Raw genomic sequence first — 22,775 nt, 5'->3', positions numbered from 1 at the left:
GGAAGTCGTGTCTGACAAATTTACTGGAGTTCTATGAGGATGTGTCTAGGGCGGTGGATAGAGGAGAGCCGGTGGATGTGGTCTTTCTGGATTTTCAGAAGGCGTTTGACAAGGTACCGCACGAGGTTATTGCAGAAGGTCAGGGGGCATGGAGTTGGGGGTAGGGTGTTAGCGTGGATAGAGGACTGGTTGTCAAATAGGAGGCAGAGAGTGGGGGTCAATGGGTGCTATTCGGATTGGCGGATGGTGACTAGTGGAGTGCCCCAGGGTTCGGTGCTGGGGCCTCAGCTATTTACCATTTATATAGATGATCTGGAGGAGGGAACCGAGTGTAGGGTGTCGAAATTTGCTGATGACACCAAAATTGGTGGAAAGGCAAATTGCGCGGAGGGTGGGGAGAGTCTACAGAAGGATCTAGATAGGCTGGGCGAATGGGCCAGGAAATGGCAAATGGAATTTAATGTTGGCAAGTGCGAGGTGGTCCACTTTGGTAGGAATAATGGTAGGAAGGATTATTACTTACGTGGAGAAAAACTGCAGCAGGCGACAGTGCAGAGGGACCTCAGAGTCCTTGTGCATGAGTCGCAAAAACCCAGCTTGCAGGTGCAGCAGGTGGTCAGGAAGGCGAATGGGATGCTGGCCTTCATAGCGAGGGGGATTGAATGTAAAAGTAGGGAGGTCTTGCTGCAGCTGTATAGGGCATTGGTGAGGCCGCAGCTGGAGTATTGTGTGCAGTTTTGGGCACCGTACTTACGCAAGGATATTTTGGCCTTGGAGGGAGTGCAGAGGAGGTTTAACTAGGCTGATGCCGGAGTTGAGGGGGTTGAGCTATGAGGAGAGGCTGAATAAATTAGGCTTGTACTCGTTAGAGTTTAGAAGAATGAGGGGAGATCTCATTGAGACGTATAAGATGATGAATGGGACGGATAGGATAGAGGTGGAGAGACTCTTCCCGCTCAGAAGGGATAGTAGGACTAGGGGGCACAGCCTCAAGATAAAGGGGGGGCAGTTTAGAACGGAGTTGAGGAGGAACTTCTTCACTCAAAGGGTGGTGAATCTCTGGAATTCTCTGCCCGTTGAAGTGGTGGAGGCTACCTCACTAAATATATTTAAGACGCGGGTAGATAGGTTTTTGGTAGACAAGGGAATTAAGGGTTATGGGGAGAAAGCGGGAAAGTGGAACTGAGCCACTTCAGATCAGCCATGATCTTATTGAATGGCGGGGCAGGCTTGAAGGGCTAGATGGCCTACTCCTCCTATTTCTTGTGTTCTTATGTTGGTGGTGTTTGTCTTGCATCTCGTTATACCATTTTCCTTTAGCCTACCTACACAGACTCTTTATTTTCTTTTCAATTTTGGCATACTTGGTTTTTTTTTGCTTCATTGCTGGTATCTCTTCTTTGCCTTTTTTTCCACTTTGGGAATGTTTCCTTTGCAGCATGTTGTGAACTCATGTTTTCCATTTGCTTTCTAATTCTTGTTCTGAAACTGCTGTTTTTACTGTTTCCTGAAAATTAAGATGAATCTGAAAATATCAAGAAAGGCAAAGATGTGTGACCATTTAGACCTTGACATGAGGACAAGTAGAGAGGCATTAACTTTTAAAATAAAAAACATGCAGGGTTGTGGACACTGAGCAAAGTGGTTTCACAACAAGAAATGGAAAGCTAAAATGTTCCAGGCATCTAAAAATCCAGATTGTTCACACAATTATGACATGGGACTTCATTAAAATACATTTATACCTGATAACACCAGGTTAAAATCTAACAGGTTTACTTGGAATAACGAGCTTTCAGAGTGTGGCTCCTTCATCAGGTGAGTGCTGATGTTGCGACTTCTTACTGTGCTCACCCCAGTCTGCGGCATCCCCACATCACATTTGCACCTCTTTCAACAAAACTTTTACAATGTATCTCACTGTGAGAAAAGTGTGTGGAAAAAAAAACAAAAATTGAAGTTTACATCTGCAGGTAAAATACTGTGGATGCTGGAATCTGAATCTGAAACAAAAACAGAAAATGCTGGAGAAACTCAGCAGGTCTGACAGCATCTGTGGTGAGAGAATAGAGCCAACATTTCGAGTGAAGGATCATCCAGACTCAATGTTGGCCCTCTCCACAGATGCTGTCAGCCCTGCTGAGTTTCTCCAGCATTTTCTATCTTTGTTGTTGAAGTTTACATCTGATGACTGACTGCAGCTGGGGAGGCTGCTTGAATACACCCTGTAGAGAGACAAGTTATTGCTGACAGCAGCTTCTTCATATTTCTGCACTTAGCTGTGCATGTACAGACAGCAGAGCTTGTCAGTTCTACACAGTGACGACTGTAACCACTAAAACTGTTGGCTATGGCCTGTGTTCTGTGTTGTAAAAGTAGCAATTCAGTGCAATGTTTGTTGAAAAATAAACTTTTCCCTCTTTTTCAGAATCTGACCTGAGAAAAAGAATACGTGTTCACTTATTAAATGCACATGGCTTAGATGAAGCTGGAATTGATGGTGGAGGAATATTCCGTGAATTTCTTAATGAACTGCTCAAGACTGGGTTTAACCCAAACCAGGGATTTTTTAAAACAACAAATGAAGGGCTTCTGTATCCAAATCCTGCAGCAAAAATGTTGGTTGGTGATCACTTCACCAGACACTACTACTTTCTAGGAAGGATGTTGGGAAAGGTGAGAATCGAATTCTTTTAAATATCAAATGTCTTGAGATTCATTGAGATGACCCATCCCACTCAATTGCAGAGCATCCGTTTCAGGCCCAGCGGGAGGGGAAGATCCTCCAATTTGTCATTGTGATCAGATAACAGCTGTCAGAGCCATATGCAGCAGAGGTACTGGAAAGTGGTTGGGGAGAAACAATACCTAATGAGCGTTGGGTTCAGAAACAGTTGGAATAAGGTTTAAAAAATATTCTCCTTTGTTCAAGCTAGCTTTAAGAAGTGTTTGTTTGCCACAAGGTGTTTGACTTGGAATCCATGCATTGGTGGAGTAATGGTAAGGTAGTGATGGTAAGATAGAGCTGAGTGTCATCAAACTACTTGTGAAAGCTAATGCTGTGCTTTCAGAAGACATTGATGTGAAGTAGCAGGCAGCCAAAGATAGATCCTTGGGGAGCACAGAGAGACAAGAGTAACAATTGCAAGTGCCACTTTGACCACAGTTAGGTAGGTAGAAATGGGAAGTGCAGTTATGAGTGAATTGGGTAGTTTGGTTTTCAGGGATGGATAGGGAAAGAGGTAGGTTTGGAACATGGCAGGAGTGGAGTGTGAAGCAAGGGAGTGATCAGTAATGGGCTTATCTGTTGTTGATATGATGGGACCAGCAAGGCCACGTGAGATGGCACGGTCAAAGGGAAGGCCATGAATATGGGCTGGGCGGTTTGTGGAGGTAGAGAAATTGGGAGGATTAGAGTACATAAACTCGAGAGAAAATAGGGTGAGTTGAGCTGGAAGTTGAACTCACTGATGGTAAGTTGTTTGGTGCAGAGGCTGAGGGAGGAAAGCACTGAAGATATCTTGGTGAGAGAAGTATTATTGTACTTGGGAGGTCAGTCAAGAATGACCAATTAGGACAAAGTGGAATGTTTAAAGCAGGAGTAATTCTTTCTTACAGAGGGTGGTGAGTGTCTGCAACAAGTTGCCAGAGGTGGAAGTAGAGGCGGGTACAATTTTATCTTTTAAAAAACACTTAGATAGTTATATGTGTATGATGGGTATAGAGGGATATGGGCCAAATGTGAGCAATTGGGATTAGTTTAGGGGTTTTTAAAAAAAAAAAGCGGCATGGACATGTTGGGCCGAAGGGTCTGTTTCCATGCTGTAAACCTCTGACTCTGTGACACTAATCAACAATGGTTTCATGGTCATCAGTCGATTCTTAATTCCAGCTTTTTTTTTACACTGAATTCAAATTCCACCATTTGCCATTATGGGATTTGAACCCAGGCCCCCAGAAGTTTCTGGATTAATAGTCTAGCAATAATACCACTAGGCCATCATCTTCCCTTAAGTAAAGCAGAAGTGTAGATCATCCTCCTTTCTGGCTAAATAAATCTCACGTGAAATATATTTTGTTGTACGGTGACTTGGATTTTGATGAAACATCTGTAGTACTTGTTTTAAGTTTGCTTTCCTTGTTGAAAATGACTGTCGTATGGACCAAGTTAATCCGTACATAGGTATTAAATGGAATGATCTGATTACTGTTCAAACAACCTTGAAGCTTCCTGGACCATTCAGGGGGCATTTAAGAGTCAACCACATTGCTGTAGGTCTGAAGCCCAGACCAGGTAAATGCGGCAGATTTCCTTCCCTACAGGACATGAGTGAACCAGATCGGTTTTTATGACAATCAACATTGATTTCATGGTCATCATTAGACTTTTAATGCCAGAATTTTCTTATTGAATTCTAATTCCACCGTCTGTTGTGGTGCGATTTGAACCTGGGTGCCCAGGACATTACCCTGGGTTTCTGGATTAGTAGTCTAGTGACCATGCTACTATGACACTGCAACGCCGCCAGTCTCTCTCTCTCTTTCTTTCTTCCCCCCCCCCGCCCCCCAAACCTTTGTAGCTGAGCCCTATCATACTATCTCTTTAACATATAATAAGAACTTATAGTACCTTTTTAATGTAAAAATATGTTGCAAACTGCTTCATGGAAAAATTCATTGTAGTTTAATTCTCTCATCTTTTTAAAAAACTGGAATGTTACCTCATGGTTTGAAAATGTTTTCTGGTGCTTAAGGCTAGCTAATGCACTCATAAGAAGTGGGGTGAAATCTTACCATTGAATATGTTTGTTCCTAATGCAAGAATTAGTATTGAAGTGTAGTTTCCATCTGTACAAAATACCACGATGAATGGGCTGAATGGCTTCCTTCTTTGCTCCCTTATTGTACATGAATTTATATAGTCCTAATTGCAAGCATTTTATGAAGTACTTAATTAGCTTTGCCTCGAAATATTTTTGTAAACTGTTTATTGAATTGTCATATTTTAAGGTGGCCAATGCAGCATCAAAGCATTTTATGTTTAGCTTTACGAGATTGAACTCTGTCTGCATCACATTTTCATTCTATCAGTAATGCCTGATTTATTTCCAAGTATTTACTTAGCCAGCTGCTTTAAAGCTGTGGACAGGCAGCAAATTGCAAAGTCATCTATAACAGAACTAATTATGTTTTGATTACAATTGTAAACGGGATGTGGCTAGCAATACTGTACATATTCTTAAGTCTACGGCCAAAAAATGCCTTTTAGGGAGATATTGATTGCTATCTATATTTATTGGGGCATAATGAATTCAAATTTTCTTTAATGTCTGTGTAGTGATTGTTTAGTGTGATTCAGTGCTCTAAGGTCTTTATAGCCATCTTAACAGAAGGGATTACCTCATGTCGTTGGTCACTTCTCAATTAAACTTTCCATTAGGAGATGATTCTTGATTCTGTTTGTGTAGTGATTGCATTTTGTTGGCTTTAAATCAAGCAGCCAGACAGAGCATAAATAAGCAGTCAAAATATGTGGTAATGGCATTTTGATCTGTTTCACAGTTAGAGAGAACTTAAGGTTATCTAAGTTGATTTATCTTGTAATACTTATTAAGGTAAACTCTACTTTTGCATGTGGCTCGTCTTTGTAATGCCTAATCAGCTTGTTTTAATACAAGTTTCTAATGAGCTTGCATTTGTATTTATTGACCTTATAGGATAGCATCAAAGCAAAGAAAATGACTTGCATGTACTCTGTGCCTTTCACCACTGTCCCAAAGTGGTTTACAGCCAATGAAAAACTTTTAAATTTCATTCATTTCTTGCAATGTGGCACCATTTAGAGACATGCTTGGTTTTCTAAGATGCAAATATGAAAATATTCAGTTGCTGCTGCTAACGTAAAGTTGTATATAATATGGAGGGAAAATGAATTTTGGACTATGCTTTTTGTTTTTCCATGAGAGGGAATGGGTAAATCTTTAGTCCAATATTTTTAATGCAAACCCAGCGTACATAAATTACTTCTGAAAATTATCAGGTTTTTTTGTGATTTAGCAATCTCTGCTATCTGGTGTCACCTCGAGCTGATCTTCTCTGTTGACAGAGTGATTAGTGCCCATGCTGCAGCTCCCCTTGCAGCACTCAGTAGCGTTAAGGCTGTAGCACTGCGCTGATCCAGAGAGGAGAAATTGCAGAAAATAGGCAGTTGTCAAAAACGGCTGGAATAAAAGAAAAGCACTTGGGACATCAAGAGAATAATGAAGAACAAGAAAAAGTATGAAAGTGAAGTCAGAAGACAGAAGACAGACAGCTTGAGGCACTGGAATAAGTTAAGAGAAAACAGAGGCAACAGATGGAAGCATAATGGGTGCAGAGGAGATTTACAAGGATGTTGCCTGGACTGGGAGGCATGCCTTATGAAGTTAGGTTGAGGGAGCTGGGACTCTTTTCCCTGGAGAGACGAAGGTTGAGAGGCGACCTGATAGAAGTTTACAAAATGTTGAGAGGAATAGATAGGGTGGACTCTCAGAGGCTATTTCCCCGGTTTGAAATGGTCGCTACGAGAGGACACAGATTTAAGGTGCGGGGAGGGAGGTTCAGAAGTGATGTTAGGGGTAAGTTTTTCACTCAGAGGGTGGTGAGTGAATGGAATCGGCTGCCGTCAGTGGTGGTGGAGGCGAACTCGCTGGGGTCTTTTAAAAGACTTCTGGATGAGTATATGGGGTTTAATGAGATTGAGGGTTATAGATAGGTCTGTAGGTTGGTAGGTGATGTGGTCGGCGCAACTTGTGGGCCGAAGGGCCTGTTTGTGCTGTAGTGTTCTATGTTCTATGTTCTATGTTCTATAATGTAACATAGAAATTGGGAATGAGCACACAATGTGAACATACCCTCTGATGGGGAAGGATAACAGCAAAACAGTAATGCTGAGGAACAAAGTCAGAGTAACAAATGCCATGAATAACGGAGACATCGGGTGTGGGGGGGTGGTCGCATGGGGGAACAACAATCAGTCATCAGTTAACTGGTACATCCTCCATGGCAACATTTCTGCCATTCAGAGTCCACTTGACAACCAGTTTGCACACTCTCTTCTCGTGATGTTTCCTTTATATTTGCGAATTATCCTGATGCGTGCAAGATGAAAAGCTTCAACAATACTTCCAGTAATACTCAAGTTCTGAACTACCAAACAAATTATTTTCTTCCTTGGGTACTCTAGCACATATACATGCTAGGTGGGATAGATAACAGTTAGACTTGGTAACCCTGTTTCACCAACATGCCAGGTGATCAACCCTAGCTCAATGAAGAGTGTACTGGGTGTTGTAGGCATATGCTGGAAAGAAGATCCAACTCAATGAAGCTACAGTGGGGCTACAAGTAGGCTGAGCACCAAAAGTGTAGACTCTGATCTAAGTGCTCCCATGATCAGCTGATCAGACCAAGCTTGGTTCTGTCTCATATTCAGTTTTTTTCCTACTTTCTCAGTGTTTCAAGAATATGCTTCTTGTATTTTGTTGTTTCTTTTCTCTTTCTACATTTTCCTTTTGTATCTCATTTACAGGAGACACATTAATACAAGTTGCATGATATTTTTAACTTGTCTTTGCCCTGTCTCCTTCTATAGAATGAAGGCATCCTTCTTTTCCATACTGACTATAGTCCGAGAAAAGGATTATCAAATCAGTATTAAATATTTATGGGACAGGAATCTGTTGTGGATTCACTCCTGTTACAATGGAAACTGATGCAATTCACCCAATTCTACAGGGACTCCTCTATTTTTGAGGCTTAACATGGGTTATGTGAAATAGGAGCAGGTGTAGGCCATTCAGCCCTTTGAGCATACTGCACCATTCAATTACACCATGGCGGATGTGTCTGTTTGAAATGCCACATTCCCATCTACTCAGAAAACCTTACATTCTTGACGAACAAGGGAATCAATCTACCTCTGCCTTAAGTATTTAATGACCTTGCCTCCTCCCATTTTTTTGATTCTCCTCCATTCTCCTAATTTCTGGCTTAAAAGGATGACCCCTAATTTTAAAACAATGCACCCTAAACAATGCCTTCTGGAAAACGTAGACTACAGTGATTGAAGAATGCAGCTCACCACAACTTTGGGGCAATTCAAGTCTAATGCAACCGTTCCAGAATCTAGCAAATTATGGAAAAGTAACACCACTGCATCTACTACCTCTTTAACGACCTCTTTCTAGACCTTAGGATGAGGTCCATCAATACCCAGAGACTTGTTAGCCTGCAGCTCTACTAGCTTGCTCAGTACAACTCTCTACTAATTGTAATTTCATCAAGTTCCTCACTCCTTTCTACCTCCTGATTTACAACTATTATTGGAATTTTTTGTATCCACTTTTTGCAAAGACAGAAGCAAAATATTTGTTCATTTCATGTCAATTCCTATTATCTCCTATTAGCCTCCGCTGAATGGACTGCACAGCAGCCTCAGACAAGACCAAGGGAGGTAGGATCTGCCTTCTAATTTGGGTCCCTGGTGCTATGAGGCAGCAATGCTAACATCTGTGCCACCGTGCTGCCCCTGGATCGCTTTTGTGTCCAAAAGCTCCCATATTCCACAGCTGCAAATAATACCTGTCCTGCCATTCTGTTACTTAGTTAACTCAATTTCATTTACTTAATTAACTTAGAATAATTCTGTATATGCTACAGTTTGGTGTCCTTTTTGAATGCGAGTACCACTGACATCAAAAATAATTTGCCTCAAATTAGTTTGTTATTTTTAATTATAGATCTACTTTAACTCCCATTCCGAAGAAGCTGATTATTAAGAGCTTACACTGCATGCTTACTGGCCAGTCAATTTACTATAAGAACATAAGAAATAGGAGCAGGAGTGGGCCGTCCAGCCCTTCGAGTCTGCCCTGCCATTCAATAAGATCATGGCTGATCTGAAGTGGCTCAGTTCCACTTTCCCGCTTTCTCCCCATAACCCTTAATTCCCTTGCCTACCAAAAACCTATCTACCCGCGCCTTAAATATATTTGGCAAGGTAGCCTCCACCACTTCAACGGGCAGAGAATTCCAGAGATTCACCACCCTTTGAGTGAAGAAGTTCCTCCTCGACTCTGTTCTAAACTGTCCCCCCCCCCCTTTCTTGAGGCTGTGCCCTCTAGTCCTGCTGTCCTTTCTGAGCGGGAAGAACCTCTCCACCTCTACCCTATCCATCCCTTTCATCATCTTATACGTCTCAATAAGATCACCCCTCATCCTTCTAAACTCTAATTAGTCTATTCAGCCTCTCCTTGTAGCTTAACCCCCTCAACTCCGGTGTCAGCCTAGTGAACCTCCTCTGCACTCCCTCCAAGGCCAAGTTTCCTTTCACAGTTGTTGCTCCACTGCTGACTCTCAGCAGCTGAAATGGTACGACTGCTCAACTCCCGCATCTCCCAGGAAGGTAGGCTTCACTCAAACCACCACTGCCGCTGCCGCCGCCCCCCGCCCCCACAATCCGCCAGCCATTTCTTGGCTCTGGACTGTCTCCTGCAAGTCTTTTCCGACTCACAGGAAGAAATGTAACAGTGAAGGATGGTGGGGCGGAAAATATTGAGGGTGGGTGAGTATGAGGAGCTCTGAAATTCCAACTAGATCATCAATGGCCATGGCACAAAGCTGAAGCTACCCTGTGGACGGTTCTGTTTAAAATCAACATTACGTGCCTGAATTTCGCATCTTGTCCAAGAGGTGGCATCTCCTCAATAGTGTGCTGACCTGCTGGTCTCTGTGATTCCGAATTCAGAGGCGCATATTATCAGTGAACTAAGCTGAGACACCACAAACAATGGATTGAAGAATGAGCCTCCTGGTGTGTGACTGCTACTGATTCAAGCATTGCGGGAGCTTCCCATAGGGATAATTTTGAAAGTTTTTATATATAGCCGGACATACAGCCATTCTGAAGACATTCCTCAAAAAGCTGATGTATGATGTAACATGGTTCCAAAATGGATCGGCACTAAATTACAATTTGTAATTTGCAATATTGATTTGTTTCTCAAAAATACAGATTTCCAGCTATCAAGGTTAAAAGCATTTACGTGTATTAACGTAAAAACTCATAATGGAAATCAAATGTCCAAACTATGAAAGGTTGAAAATGATATCAGTGCATGAAGTCATATATCAAAGGCTTTTTATTGCAGACATTTAGTTTATAAATATCTCAAATTCAGAATCCAGAAGTGCCTCCCCCAGAAGATTATTAACGCATGGCATTTATTATTGAACCCTATACTTATTTCTCAATCTGACCCTTCTTTCCTTCACAGAGAATTTGTGTTTGTGAAGATTGTCCATTTCTGAATCCACATTTTCATCATAATACATAAGTATGCAATCAGTGGGGTTCTGGGCCATTCTTTAAGTTTATTTATTAGTGTCACAGGTAGGCTTACATTGGCACTGCTATTAGGTCTGGATGGGTTTCCTTCGGATGCTCTGGTTTCCTCCCACGTTCTGAAAGGCATGCTGGTTAGGTGCATTAGCCCAGACAGGCACTGGACTGTGGTGACTAGGGGAATTTCATAGTAACTGGATTGCAGTGTTAATGTAAGCCTTAATTGTGACTAATAAATAAACCTTAACTTATGAGAATGAACTAGGTTGTAAGTTGCAATTTCATAGGAACAAGTAGGTTAGATCTAGCATTAGATTTTCTTTCAGGGAAGGTATCCCACCACCTCTGTTTGTCTGATCTGTGTTGGACTCCTACATGGTTGAATTCTAATGCTCCCGAAAGTGATCTGGACAGCCACTCGGTGGGAGTAGGATATGCAATAAATTTAACCTTGTTGGTATTGCCCATGTTCCTTGAACAAATGAATAAATGACAAAATATTAATTAAACACCTACGTCAACCAGCATAGCATAATTTGCTGCTTTATTTGAAAACTTCTTGTAGACGTTTAACCAGGATGACCTGTTTACTTACTCTATTGGTGATGTGGCAGTAACAGACCCATCCATGCACAAACGTGGCCATTACTCAAATGATGTTTCCTCTAGTGATTACTCTTGGGATCAAAGGCTATGGCAAGAAAGCAGGAGTGGGATATTGAAAGTGCACAATCAGCTGTGATCATATTGAATGGTGATGCAGGCTTGAATGGCTGACTCCTGCACCTATTTTCTATGTTTTTGTCATTAATCTTGTGCAAGAAAAAACAGCCATTTAAGTGGCCAGTTTGCAAAAAGACCAGTGACATATTAGAAAAGTAAATGTTGGTGTGGCACTCTTAATTCAGATAATAAAATCATGCCCTGGTGAGTTAAAAGCCACAATTTTCTGCTTTAGATGCAAGATGTTGCCACCTGACCAAAATCGACAGCATCGAAACAACTCAGTTTGTGTAGGAGTGAATGCTGATACTGGTTTCTGTCAGCATTGCCTCAGGGATTACAGAACTGAATGGAAGATCTCTATCGGTAGTCATAGTCGTACAGATTAGAAAAGGCTAACCGGCCCATCAAGTCTGCACCAACAGTCGCTGCCATTAAAGTCGCACTAATCTCATTTTCAGCCCTTGTCCCTTGAATGTTATGGTACTCTGGAGTGAACATTTCTGCCAGAAGAAAGAGTGAACAGGGCAAAGGAGCAACAAAGAGTTAGACATAGTCCACATAACCAGGAAATTGGGACATAAAGAATGTATGAAGAGAGAACAGACACCAAGGAGAATTCAAGGGGAAAAGTAAAAGATCTTCTGAGTTAAGGAGACAGCTGCAGTAACCGGATTTAAAGTGGCAAAGCAGACTTCAAAGCTAAATCAAAAGTTTGCCATCTTAATAGAGTCTGGGAATTGATGGTTCAAGCAATTATAAGCAGTTTGTCCAACACTGAAGTCGCAAGTCTTAAACCTGGGTACTGGATTCATTATTAAAAGTGGCACAAAAGCTTTGTTTAAAAGAGCCATTTAAAAAACCTGGACTGGATTTCACAATGCAAACCACTCATGGAAAGCATGATTGTGTGCCTTTATTAAGGAAAGGGGGAGTAAAGTAGTATTGCATCATTATTCAATTTTTCCATGTTTTAATAAATATTTTTCCATGTTAAAATTAATTAGCAGTCCTGTGATCCTTCCACGATTTCTAACATAAAGTAGAGGTTATGGTCTTTTGAACCAGGATTCCATTTTGGGATCTTCCCGTCCAGTTACAATACCAATTGGGAGCGTAACATCTTGAAATTCTCTGGGGATCAAGGGATAAGATGGGGAGAGGTGGGATCAGGGTATTCGATTTGATGATCAGCCATGATGGCAGAGCAGGCTAATAAGGGCTGAGTGGCCGACGATTCCTCTTACTTTCTATGCATGTGTCACACATCTGCTACTTTAGTTTGGAGACTGATCATGTGATTCTTAGTGATGGGTAACGTTTTCTTTTGTATTAAATTGCTAGGTATGTACAGTCACTTTTGCTATGTTGCTCTTTCCCCCTTATGCCTGTGTTCTTTGGTGTCTTGCTGTGCTTTTAGCTTTCTAAGATGGCAGCTGATGGGAGATGTATTATTTTCCTTTCACTCCTTGTGAGGAAGCACCTGCTGTCTGCCTAGCAGCACCCCGTCAAAACCCATTTCAAAAATCACTTTGCATGGAATTTTCCTGTTTATAATAAAACCACTTTTATGTACTAGCCTGCCACGGTTGCTTCATGCTCAATAACCTATGTTCAGCCATCTAATGTAGTTTAAAATTTCAAATTCGAAGTAATCATCTTCGAATCTTATTCTCTCCTTTCAGCTACTATTGTAACATTGAAAATATGGCTGATATGAAAGCATTGCATTCACTCGTACTCTGAGCTGCTAAATTGATTCATAGGAATTAAAGGTCCTGTTTGATGTAAAATGTGAGCTTTCTGTAGTCAGTTTGCTGCCATAAAGTCTTAGAGGTTTACAACATGGCAACAGGCCCTTTGGCCCCACTTGTCCATGCCGCCCTTTTTTAAACCCTGAAGCAAGCCCAGTTGCCTGCATTTGGCCCATATCTGTCTATACCCAGAATATTGTGTTTTCTTTGAAATGTTTTTTGGTGAGAATAACTCCAACTCCATTCTATTCTCACAGTGAAGTCTCCACATGAGTTAAATAAGTCCTATTTTTTTAAATTGCACCCTGGTCTTAAATAAAAAGTGGTGACAGAGTGGTTAGCACAGCTGTCTCACAGCATCAGGGTTCCAGGTTCAGTTTCGGCCTTGGGTGACTGCGTGGAGTTTGTACGTTCTCCCTATCTGGAGGGTCTCCTCCCACAGTCCAAAGATGTGTGGATTAGGTTGATTGACTGACTGTACTAAATTGCCCCTTAAGTGTCAAGAGAATTAGCAAGGTTAATATGTGGGGTTACGGGGATAGAGCCTGGGTGGGATTGTTGTCAGTGCAGGCTTGGATGGTAGAATGGTCTCCTTCTACACTGTAGGGATTCTATGGAACTATTTGATTTTGAAAGAAAAAATTTGTTTTACAGTTTTATTTAAAAAATCTTGCCACCATTCTTATCTGCATTTAATGCATTTCTTTCAAGGTTACACCAGCTTCTTTTCTTCACCTGTATTTGACTCTTTGAGAGCAATTTATAGTTTCCTGCACAAACAGGTTCCCAATAACTTTCTCCTGTTTAAGTCAAAGTATTCATTTGGCAGCGGTATTATATTTTATAGCGTGTGTGTGTTATGAAGGTGATCGTTTATGCAAAGTATAGTTCCGATTGATGACCAACGAAAAGTAGGCATTTGGTTCTTTATTGATTCTTGATGCCATAAGTTACTAAATCTATTTGGCAGCTTTTGATATTGTTCACATTTATTTTCCAAATTGCGTCGCCATTTGCATTAATTGCGCAGCACTTACTTGTATTAAAAAGGTTTCCTGCATAATGAATCAATTTTAGCTCAATCATTTTGGCATAATTTTGGGCAGTAAATATACCCGTAAAACACAAATCCTTGAAATATATCTTGAAGCTTTCCCTAATAATGGTGCAGCTTCATAACTGGATTAGGCCAAATAATTTGCATATTCAAGAAGTCAATTTCCATCATGCAGATAGACCTATCAACATTATATTTGTTGATTTAATTTATACAAGCCTTGATATATAAGGTGACATGGTTAACCTAAAATACATTACAAATTATATTCAAATATATCTACTGCGTTTAAATTATTTGTTGCACAGGCAGGGCTGGTGATGCAAAGGTAACGACTCAAAATTAAAAGAAAATTAGAATTTGGTTTTCTTGATTTGATTTATTATTGTCATATGTATTAGTATACAGTGAAAAGTATTGTTTCTTGCGAGCTATACTGACGAAGCATACCCTTCATACAGAAGGAAAGGAGAGGGTGCAGAATGTAGTGTTACGGTCATAGCTAGGGTGTAGAGAAAGATCAACTTAATACAAGGTAGGACCATTCAGAAATCAAATGGCAACAGGGAAGAAGCTGTTATTGAGTTGATTGGTATGTGACCTCAGACTTTTGTATCTTTTTCCTACTTGTTTTAAGTGTGATAAATTGCATTTCATATGATTTTGGACTATTGGTGTGCATTAAAATTGCTCTAAGGAGAGCAGGGAAATGAGAAATTAATGAATTTCTGATTTTAATAGAAGACCACAGAACATAATCATGAATTTGTGTCGGCTGTGGTTATAGTTCATACAAACATTTGCTGTTATACGTGGTCTAAGAATTTTTTTAGGAGAGTTGACCATTAACTGCCTCAGGTATACATGTATGGTAACATAATCTACAGATGTAACAGCAGTATCTCTTTATAATCTGGCCCAGATAGACATGAACGTGTACTTCCACTTCATCTGGAGTGACTGTTTACATTACACGTGCTGGGATGGTGCATGAACCCTTGACCTTCTGACAGACATGATGGTGTTACTACTGAGCCAAGGTTGCCACTTGTGATTAGGAAAGTCAATTTTAGATCACAATTTTAAGCGTGCTGCATTCAAAGGAATATGAATATAAAAATGGACTCAAATGATTAGAATAGCTTTGAAGTGCTGATATCTTTATTTTAACTTATTACATAAAATGTTACTTGAACTAAATCAAAGTTTTATGAATGCTTGAATTTCTGATGTGGAACTGTTCAAAATATTGGGGGAAAAAGTGTACATTTAAAATTACATGGGTGCGTTTAAATTGGTCAAACCTACTTTATGGGTGGCACTGCTCCCTCACAGCACCAGGGATCTGGGTTCAGTTCTGCTTTTGGTAACTGTATGCAGAGCTTGCACATTTTGCACTGTACAGATCCTATGAGCAGCATTTGTATTCATGTTTTTTTACAATATAAGTTAATAGTATTAAATCATTCAATTTGCTCGTTGGCAGTGTACCATCCAGTTAATGGAGAGCACTATTTCATGAATGGTCTTTAGAACTCTTGTCTCATTCTGTTGTGCATTCTGGTTGTTGTCTGCACCTGCATCACTGGCACTTGAATTATTGTGCAACATGCCTTGCACTTCTTAATCACTTTAGCCACCAGTCTTATCTCTATACATTTTATTATCTTTGGTTTGTGTCACAATTTAATTTTTTAACTCTGAGCGCTTCAGTCAGCGAGATATGAGAGCGTAACTAGCTTCATGTTATGGAGAAACTGTTAAAAATATTTTGATCTGATATTTAAGTGAAATAGTACTATAAAATTGGAAGTCTGTGTATTGGTTTTCATCAGATGTGTAACATTGTCAGACAAAACTTTAGCTTCAGTTTTGGACTCATGGCCTCTGTGATGCACCCCAGTGCAAAAGAAGATGGCATATAAGAGTGGAAATGAGTTATTTCTAATTCTCCACTGAAAATCAAAGGAAAGCCGATTTATTGCCTAGTTCTCTGTTGTTTATTGCAGGCTCTATATGAAAACATGTTGGTCGAACTTCCTTTTGCCAGTTTCTTCCTGTCCAAGCTCTTGGGCACGAGTGCTGATGTTGACATTCATCACCTTGCTTCATTGGATCCTGAAATGTACAAAAATCTGCTCTTTCTAAAAAGCTACGAAGGTGATGTTGAAGAACTTGGACTCAATTTCACAGTGGTAAACAATGAGCTTGGAGAGGCACAGGTTGGTCCTGCAGATTTTCTGAATCACAGTTAATAATTAATTAAACTATCTGATTGCCGGATAGATTAAACAGATATAGCACACTTGTGGCAGTGATCTTTGTACAATTCTTTGCTGGACACAGTTTTATTGACCATTTCAGTTGTATGAGGTGTGAATGAAAGGGTTGTATATCTGACCCAGTGTAACTGTGTACGAAACAAAGCAATTAACTATTTCTATCTTTTTCTAGTTTTATTGGTGTCCTTTTCCACTGTCATAAAGGCTGGTAATTTCAATCTTGGCTATGTTGTTTGAATTGAGGGCTGTGTTTCCTTAGTATGGTTATAACCTGTTTATTACCATACCTGTTTGCTTAGCTCTATCTATGTTATTAACTTCTCTTTATATATGTTTTATGAAGTCATTTTAACATTATTTAAAAATAATAATTTGAGCAAAGAATGATTGCCGTTTACACTGGTGTTAGTCAATCATAAGTTGTTATAAAGCAAGTTTCAGTATCCTAGACCTAGGTACCTCTTGAATCAAGAATAAAACAAATGATTTCAACTTTGTGACATCAACATTTTGTCTTTCTTTCCCTTAGCTTCAAATAAAATCATTATTTCACTGGTTTTGTCCTAACATCCGTAATAAAAACAGCTAACCTTTCAACTAGTTTCCACAGGCAGTATTTAACACAGCAATATGAGGCTTTACTGTTTGAATAGATCTGTAATTACTGTGGCACTGACCTTTTGACATTTGCAATTTGTAATTCACAGTATGTGTGTTGAGTGAAGGATATTGTGGTTAGATTTTTTTCACAACTTCCAAGTAAACATGGCTGCTGAATTTAACAGGAAAAAACTGAAATTCCTGAATCCAACTTCTATTGACATAGATTTTGAATTGAAACTAGATGAACGCTGTTCAGCATTATTATTAATTGCTATACATTGTATGATTACTGTAAGTGTAGCCATGGATGGCATGGTGGCACAGTGATTAGCACTGCTGCCTCAGTGTCAGGGGCCTAAGTTTGATTCCTGGCTTGGATCACTGTCAGTGCAGAGTCTGCACATTCTCCCCATGACTGCGCAGGTTTCCTTCAGGTGCTCCAGTTTCCTCCCACAGTCCAAGCGACGTGCTGGTTAGGTTTATAGGCCATGCTAAAGTCCCTTCGATGTACCCGAGCAGGTGCTGGTGTGTGGTGACTCTGGGATTTTCACAGTAACGTCATTGCAGTGTTAATGTAAGCCTAATGTGACACTAATAAAATAAATTTTAAACTTTAAATAGGGCATTTTAAATATGTACTTTAATGCAAAAATGTAATCTCCCTTACAAGATGTTTTATTGCAACTGCTGGCACCTATAAAGACGATTAAAAACAGCACCTTAATAAAAGAACATCACCTGAATAAAATATAACTATTTCCTAATTGATTATTGTGCTCTTTCAAGGCAACTGAAAATCTTCATTGGTGACTTCTTTTAGGTGAGATGAGTTATTCCTCCATTATTCCCAGACACAGCCCATGATACTTTAAAGAAAAAGAGAAAATGCTGGAAAATCTCAGCAGGTCTGACAGCATTAAGTCGGTTTTAAGTCGGTCCGCCTTGTGTCCAACGAGGGGCATACACGCGATGGGTCGTACTGGGGCTGCTCTTGGTTGTTCAAGATTGGCCTTCATGTCGTTAGTGTGTGCCTAAACTGGACCAGATACTAGGCAAGACGACAGCTCAGTGACTATCGCTGATTGCTGTGCAGACACATGGATTTGGGCCGGTGTCTGTGGGAGTTTGCGCATTCTCCCCATGCTTGTGTGGGTTTTCTCCGGGTGCTCCAGTTTCCTTCCACACCCCAAAGATGTGCTGTTAAGCTGATTGGCAGGAATAAATTGTCCCTAAATCAGTTTCCCCCAATCTGGATGGCCGTAAAACATTAGACAAGGGTCGTGGATGGAGAGGGGGACTGGTGGTGTTGAGATGGCGGCGCGGGCTCGTTGGGCCGAAGGGCCTGTTTCCCGGGCTGTTTTTGTTCTTTTTGTATTTGTGCAGAGAGAATAGAACCAGTGTTTCCAATTTGGATGACCCTTTCTCCAAGCTCTGACAATGGTCATCCAGACTTGCAGTGTTGGCCCTATTCTTTCTCTGCAGATGCCGTCAGACCTGCTGAGTCTCCCCAGCATTTTCTTTGAATCCAGCATCCACATTTTGTTTGTGTGTGCTCACATACTTGCTTTCACTTGCAAAATATGTTGTTTCAAACTTGCATTAATTTGAACTTGCTACTGTTCATCATTACATTGATCTGTTTGTGTAGTCTTAGATTTTTACAATCATCTTGGTTGCATTTCAAATCCTCTACTTTTCTTTCATCAGACATTTCAAAGTGCCCTTCTTGTCATTGCTTAGTCATTCCCTCCCTTTCTGACTATAGTGTTGTCCCAGCATTAAGAGATTACTACTCAACATTATTTGTTTTGTAGAATAATGATACAAAAGTAGACAGTTTAAAATGCAAGATCCATATTTGACAATTTAAGTGAAATTTGAGTATCTTATCAATCAAATGAATGGGGTAAATTAATCTTTCAAAATAAATTACATCTGTATCACTGTGTACTTCCATAAGCATTCCTATCAAGTTAGTTATGTATCAAGGGAGATTTTTCTCTCCAGCATATGGAGCAAATATTTGACCTGTAAAATGACTTTTAATTATGTTGTGCAACAATAGAAGACAGGAATTTTTTCGAATCATGGGTGTTCGCAATGTGTCTTTCACCCAGCTGAGTATAGATACCTTTTTAGGGATGCTTCTTCTGAAAGAAACCTAATTACCACCCCCTGCTGGTCTGGTCTAATTATGTCCCATACTACGTTGCTGACTCCCTCTGACTCTCCGTCATGATACCTTAGAGAAACTAGCAATATCCCAGACAGAGGCATGTGAAATAGATGCAGTAAGTAGTCCCATAATATCAGGTTAAAGTCCAACAGGTTTCTTTGGCAGCATGAGCTTTCAGAGCATTGCCCCTTCATCAGGCAAGTCAAAATAAATGAGTAATGAATTGCTGGAATTTTCTATCAGAGAGCCATGGAAGTTCTGTCATTGATAATATTCAAGTCCCTTTGATAGATTTATAGGTATTCATTACATCAGGGATATGGGGATAGAATGGGAAAATATTGAGGTAGACAATTAGCCATGATCTAGTAGCAGGCTTGAGGGGCTCAATGGGGTCCTGATACTATATTCCTAAGCTCTGCACCACCCCAATTTTTGACTGCATAGAATTTTTAATTTTACTCGTCTTCTGAGATGATAGTTAACTTGATATTAAAGCTGCTATCAAGGGGGATAATTGGCCTTGATGGCTGCCAGAAGCATTGTGATTCAATAATTGCATGTTCCTACTTAAAGCTGAGATTTTGTTATGCAAAATTTCCTGAAAATATTTTTCAAATGAGTGTGCACACAAGTAATTTCTCTGTCCCAATCAAAAGGAAAAATGATGCTTTCATATTTTTTCTGATAACATATGACTTACTTTAACTCTCCACTGAGGCCTTTGTGCAGCAGGAAAGATTAAATCTCAGAATTCCATGGAGGGGCTTAAGAGAACTGGTTTTAAGGTAGAGCTGGGTAGTATTATCATACATGTTAAGATGGGTGTATTTTCAGGTGGTTACTGGGCATAGGAGACAGCCAAGTATCAATCTTTGTGGGAACACCAAGGGTAAGGATGTACGAGTGAGAAGAGAAGTCATGCAGGTGATTCTCCTGTTATGACTGGATAGCTAAGAATGGAAACGGGAGTACAATACCACCTAGTTGAACAATACCGGGAAAGTATTGGAGAAGGGTGCGGACTTAAACTGTTGTGTCAAAGGCAGTGGATTGGTTGTGAAGGCTGACGAGGGAAAGTTTACTTCGTTGTGTAAGATTCCATTTGTGCCTTTGACATTGACTTGGTTAAGAGCCATTTGATAGAGTCATAGAGGTTTACAGCATGGAAACAGGCCCATCGACCCAACTTGTCCATGTGCCTTTTTTTTAAACCCCTAAGCTAATCCCAATTGTCCACATTTGGCCCATATCCCTCTAGACCCATCTTATCTATGTAACTGTCTAAACACTTCTTAAAAGACAAAATTGTATCCGCCGCCTCTTCTACCTCTGGCAGCTTGTTCCAGACACTCCTCAGCCGCTGTGAAAATATTGCTCCTCTGAATCCTTCTGTATCTCTTCCCTCTCAGGTTAAACCTGTACCCTCTAGTTTTAGACTCCCCTACCTTTGGGAAAAGATACTGACTATCTAGCTGAGCTATGCTCCTCATTGTTTTGTAGACCTCTGTTAGATCACCCCTCGACCTTCTACGCTCGAGTGAGAAAAATTCCAGTCTATCCGGCCTCTCCTTGTAACTCAAACCATCAAGTCCCAGTAGCATCCTTGTAATCTCTTTTATATTCTCTAGTTTAGAACATAAGAACATAAGAAATAGGAGCAAGAGTAGGCCATCTGGCCCTTCGAGCCTGCCCCGCCATTCAATAAGATCATGGCTGATCTGTCGTGGCTCAGTTCCACATTCCCGCCCTCTCCCCCATAACCCTTAATCCCCTCTCTTATCAAAAACCCATCAACCCGCGTCTTAAAAATATTTAGCGAGGTAGCCTCCACCACTTCAACGGGCAGAGAATTCCAGAGATTCACTACCCTTTGAGTGAAGAAGTTCCTCCTCAACTCCGTTCTAAACCGCCCCCCCTTTATCTTGAGGCTGTGCCCCCTAGTCCTACTGTCCTTTCTGAGAGTTTAATAATATTCTTTCCATAATAGGGTGACCAGAACTGTACACAGTATTCCAACTGTGAGCATAATAATGCTTTGTACAACTTTAACAATTCATCCCAACTCCTGTATTCTATGTTTTGACCGATGAAACCAAGCATGCTGAATGCCGCCTTCACCACTCTGTCCATCTGTGACTCCACTTTCAAGGAGCTATGAACCTGTATCCCTAAATCTCTTTGCTCTGTAACTCTCCCCAATGCCCTACCATTAACTAAGTCCTGTTCTGGTTCAGTCTACGAAATTGCATCACCTCACATTTATCTAAATTAAACTCCATCTGCCATTTCAGTATTGGAAGGAAGGGAAAACCTTACTGGAACGTCAATCAATTTAACAAATAACCTCTGCAAAACTTGCTGCAAACTTAAGTGTTCCTGGTGAAAATCCTGGAGTTCCCTTTCTAATAGCATTGTGAGTGTTCCTGCAACACATGGACTGCAGTGTTTAAGAAAATGGCTCACCATCTCCTTCTACTCTACTGCAGTTAGAGCTGGGCAATAAAATGCTGGCCTACCAAGAGACGCCCATATCTGATGAATGTGCAAATAAAAAAAAACACATTTAACAAATGGGTATGATAGATATTGGACAATTTGAGATTGATGTAAAAAAAAATTAAGTTTATTTATTAGTCACAAGTAGGCTTACATTAACACTGCAGTGAAGTTACTGTGAAAATCCCTTAGTTGCCACACTCCAGCGCCTGTTTGGCTACACGGAGGGAGAATTTGGCATGGCCTAATGTCCACATCTTTGGACGGTGGGAGGAAACAGGAGAAAACATGAAGAAAATCCAGGCAGACACAGGGAGAATGTGTCAACTCCACACAGTGATCCCAGCCAGGAATTGAACGCGGGTCCCTGGTGCTGTGAGGCAGCAGCACTAACCACTGCCACCCGAAATTTCCAGGTATTGGAGATCAGAGAGACTCCAATGGTAACTTCAGTGACTATTTGTTCCTAATATGTTTGAGTCAGTTAAAACATTGCTTCAGTATTCTGACTGAGAACCTTTTTGTATGTTAGGTGGTGGAACTGAAGCTAGGTGGAAAGGATATTCCCGTTACCAGTGCAAACAGGATAGCTTACATCCATCTTGTTGCGGACTACAGGCTTAACAAGCAGATCCGACCACACTGCCTTGCATTCCGACAAGGTGTGGCTAATGTTGTGAACCTGGAGTGGCTGAGGATGTTTGACCAACAAGAGCTTCAGGTAAACCAACCACAACTTTTCTGTAGTTCAATAACTTTGTCTTGTCTTTTCACCTACTGTTACAGGTCAGGTTGGATAGAATCACTGAAAAACTATAGCACAAACAGTTCCTTTGGCCCACAAGTTGCGCCGATTTTATCTCTGCCTACTTGGCTTACCTATAACCCTCAATCCTATTAAGTCCCATGTATCATCCAGAAATCTCTTAAAAGACCCTAACGAATTTGCCTCCACCACCACCAACAGCAGCCGATTCCACTCACCCACCACCCTCTGAGTGAAAAACCCCCAACATCTCCTCTGTACCTACTCTCCAGCACCTTAACCCTGTGTCTTCAGGGTGTTCTGTGAAGCTTGCCTGACCTGTAACATTTTGAATTTGGCTAGGATGAGCATGAGACTTTTCACTTCAGGTGTGATTCAACTGACCCACAAGGAGCTTTCATCAAAAACAAAGTTTAATTATTAATATTGTTGACATGTATAGTAAGACAGTTAGCAAGAACTTTTAATTACAAACAAGAAGCATAACAATCATAATAATGTATAACTCTTTAGAGATATCGCTAATGTGTT

The 22,775-nt window shown here is 40.6% G+C and overlaps 1 protein-coding gene across 2 annotated transcripts in view; it reads left to right on the top strand.

Annotated features, from left to right (window-relative positions):
- The window catches only part of ube3c (ubiquitin protein ligase E3C), a 147,028-nt gene that overhangs the window by 93,985 nt on the left and 30,268 nt on the right, over window positions 1–22,775 (top strand). For both annotated transcript variants that reach the window (XM_080212861.1, XM_080212854.1), the window contains exons 19-21: window positions 2,429–2,676; window positions 15,928–16,140; window positions 22,011–22,199. In XM_080212861.1, coding sequence (XP_080068987.1) covers window positions 2,429–2,676; window positions 15,928–16,140; window positions 22,011–22,199 — 650 coding nt within the window. The remainder of the gene's footprint in view (window positions 1–2,428; window positions 2,677–15,927; window positions 16,141–22,010; window positions 22,200–22,775) is intronic.

The sequence above is a fragment of the Carcharhinus amblyrhynchos genome, chromosome 2 (assembly GCF_965287045.1).
Source record: "Carcharhinus amblyrhynchos chromosome 2, sCarAmb.v2.hapA, whole genome shotgun sequence".
In the NCBI taxonomy this organism is placed as follows: domain Eukaryota; kingdom Metazoa; phylum Chordata; class Chondrichthyes; order Carcharhiniformes; family Carcharhinidae; genus Carcharhinus; species Carcharhinus amblyrhynchos.
This window is presented reverse-complemented; position numbering and strand designations above follow the sequence as displayed.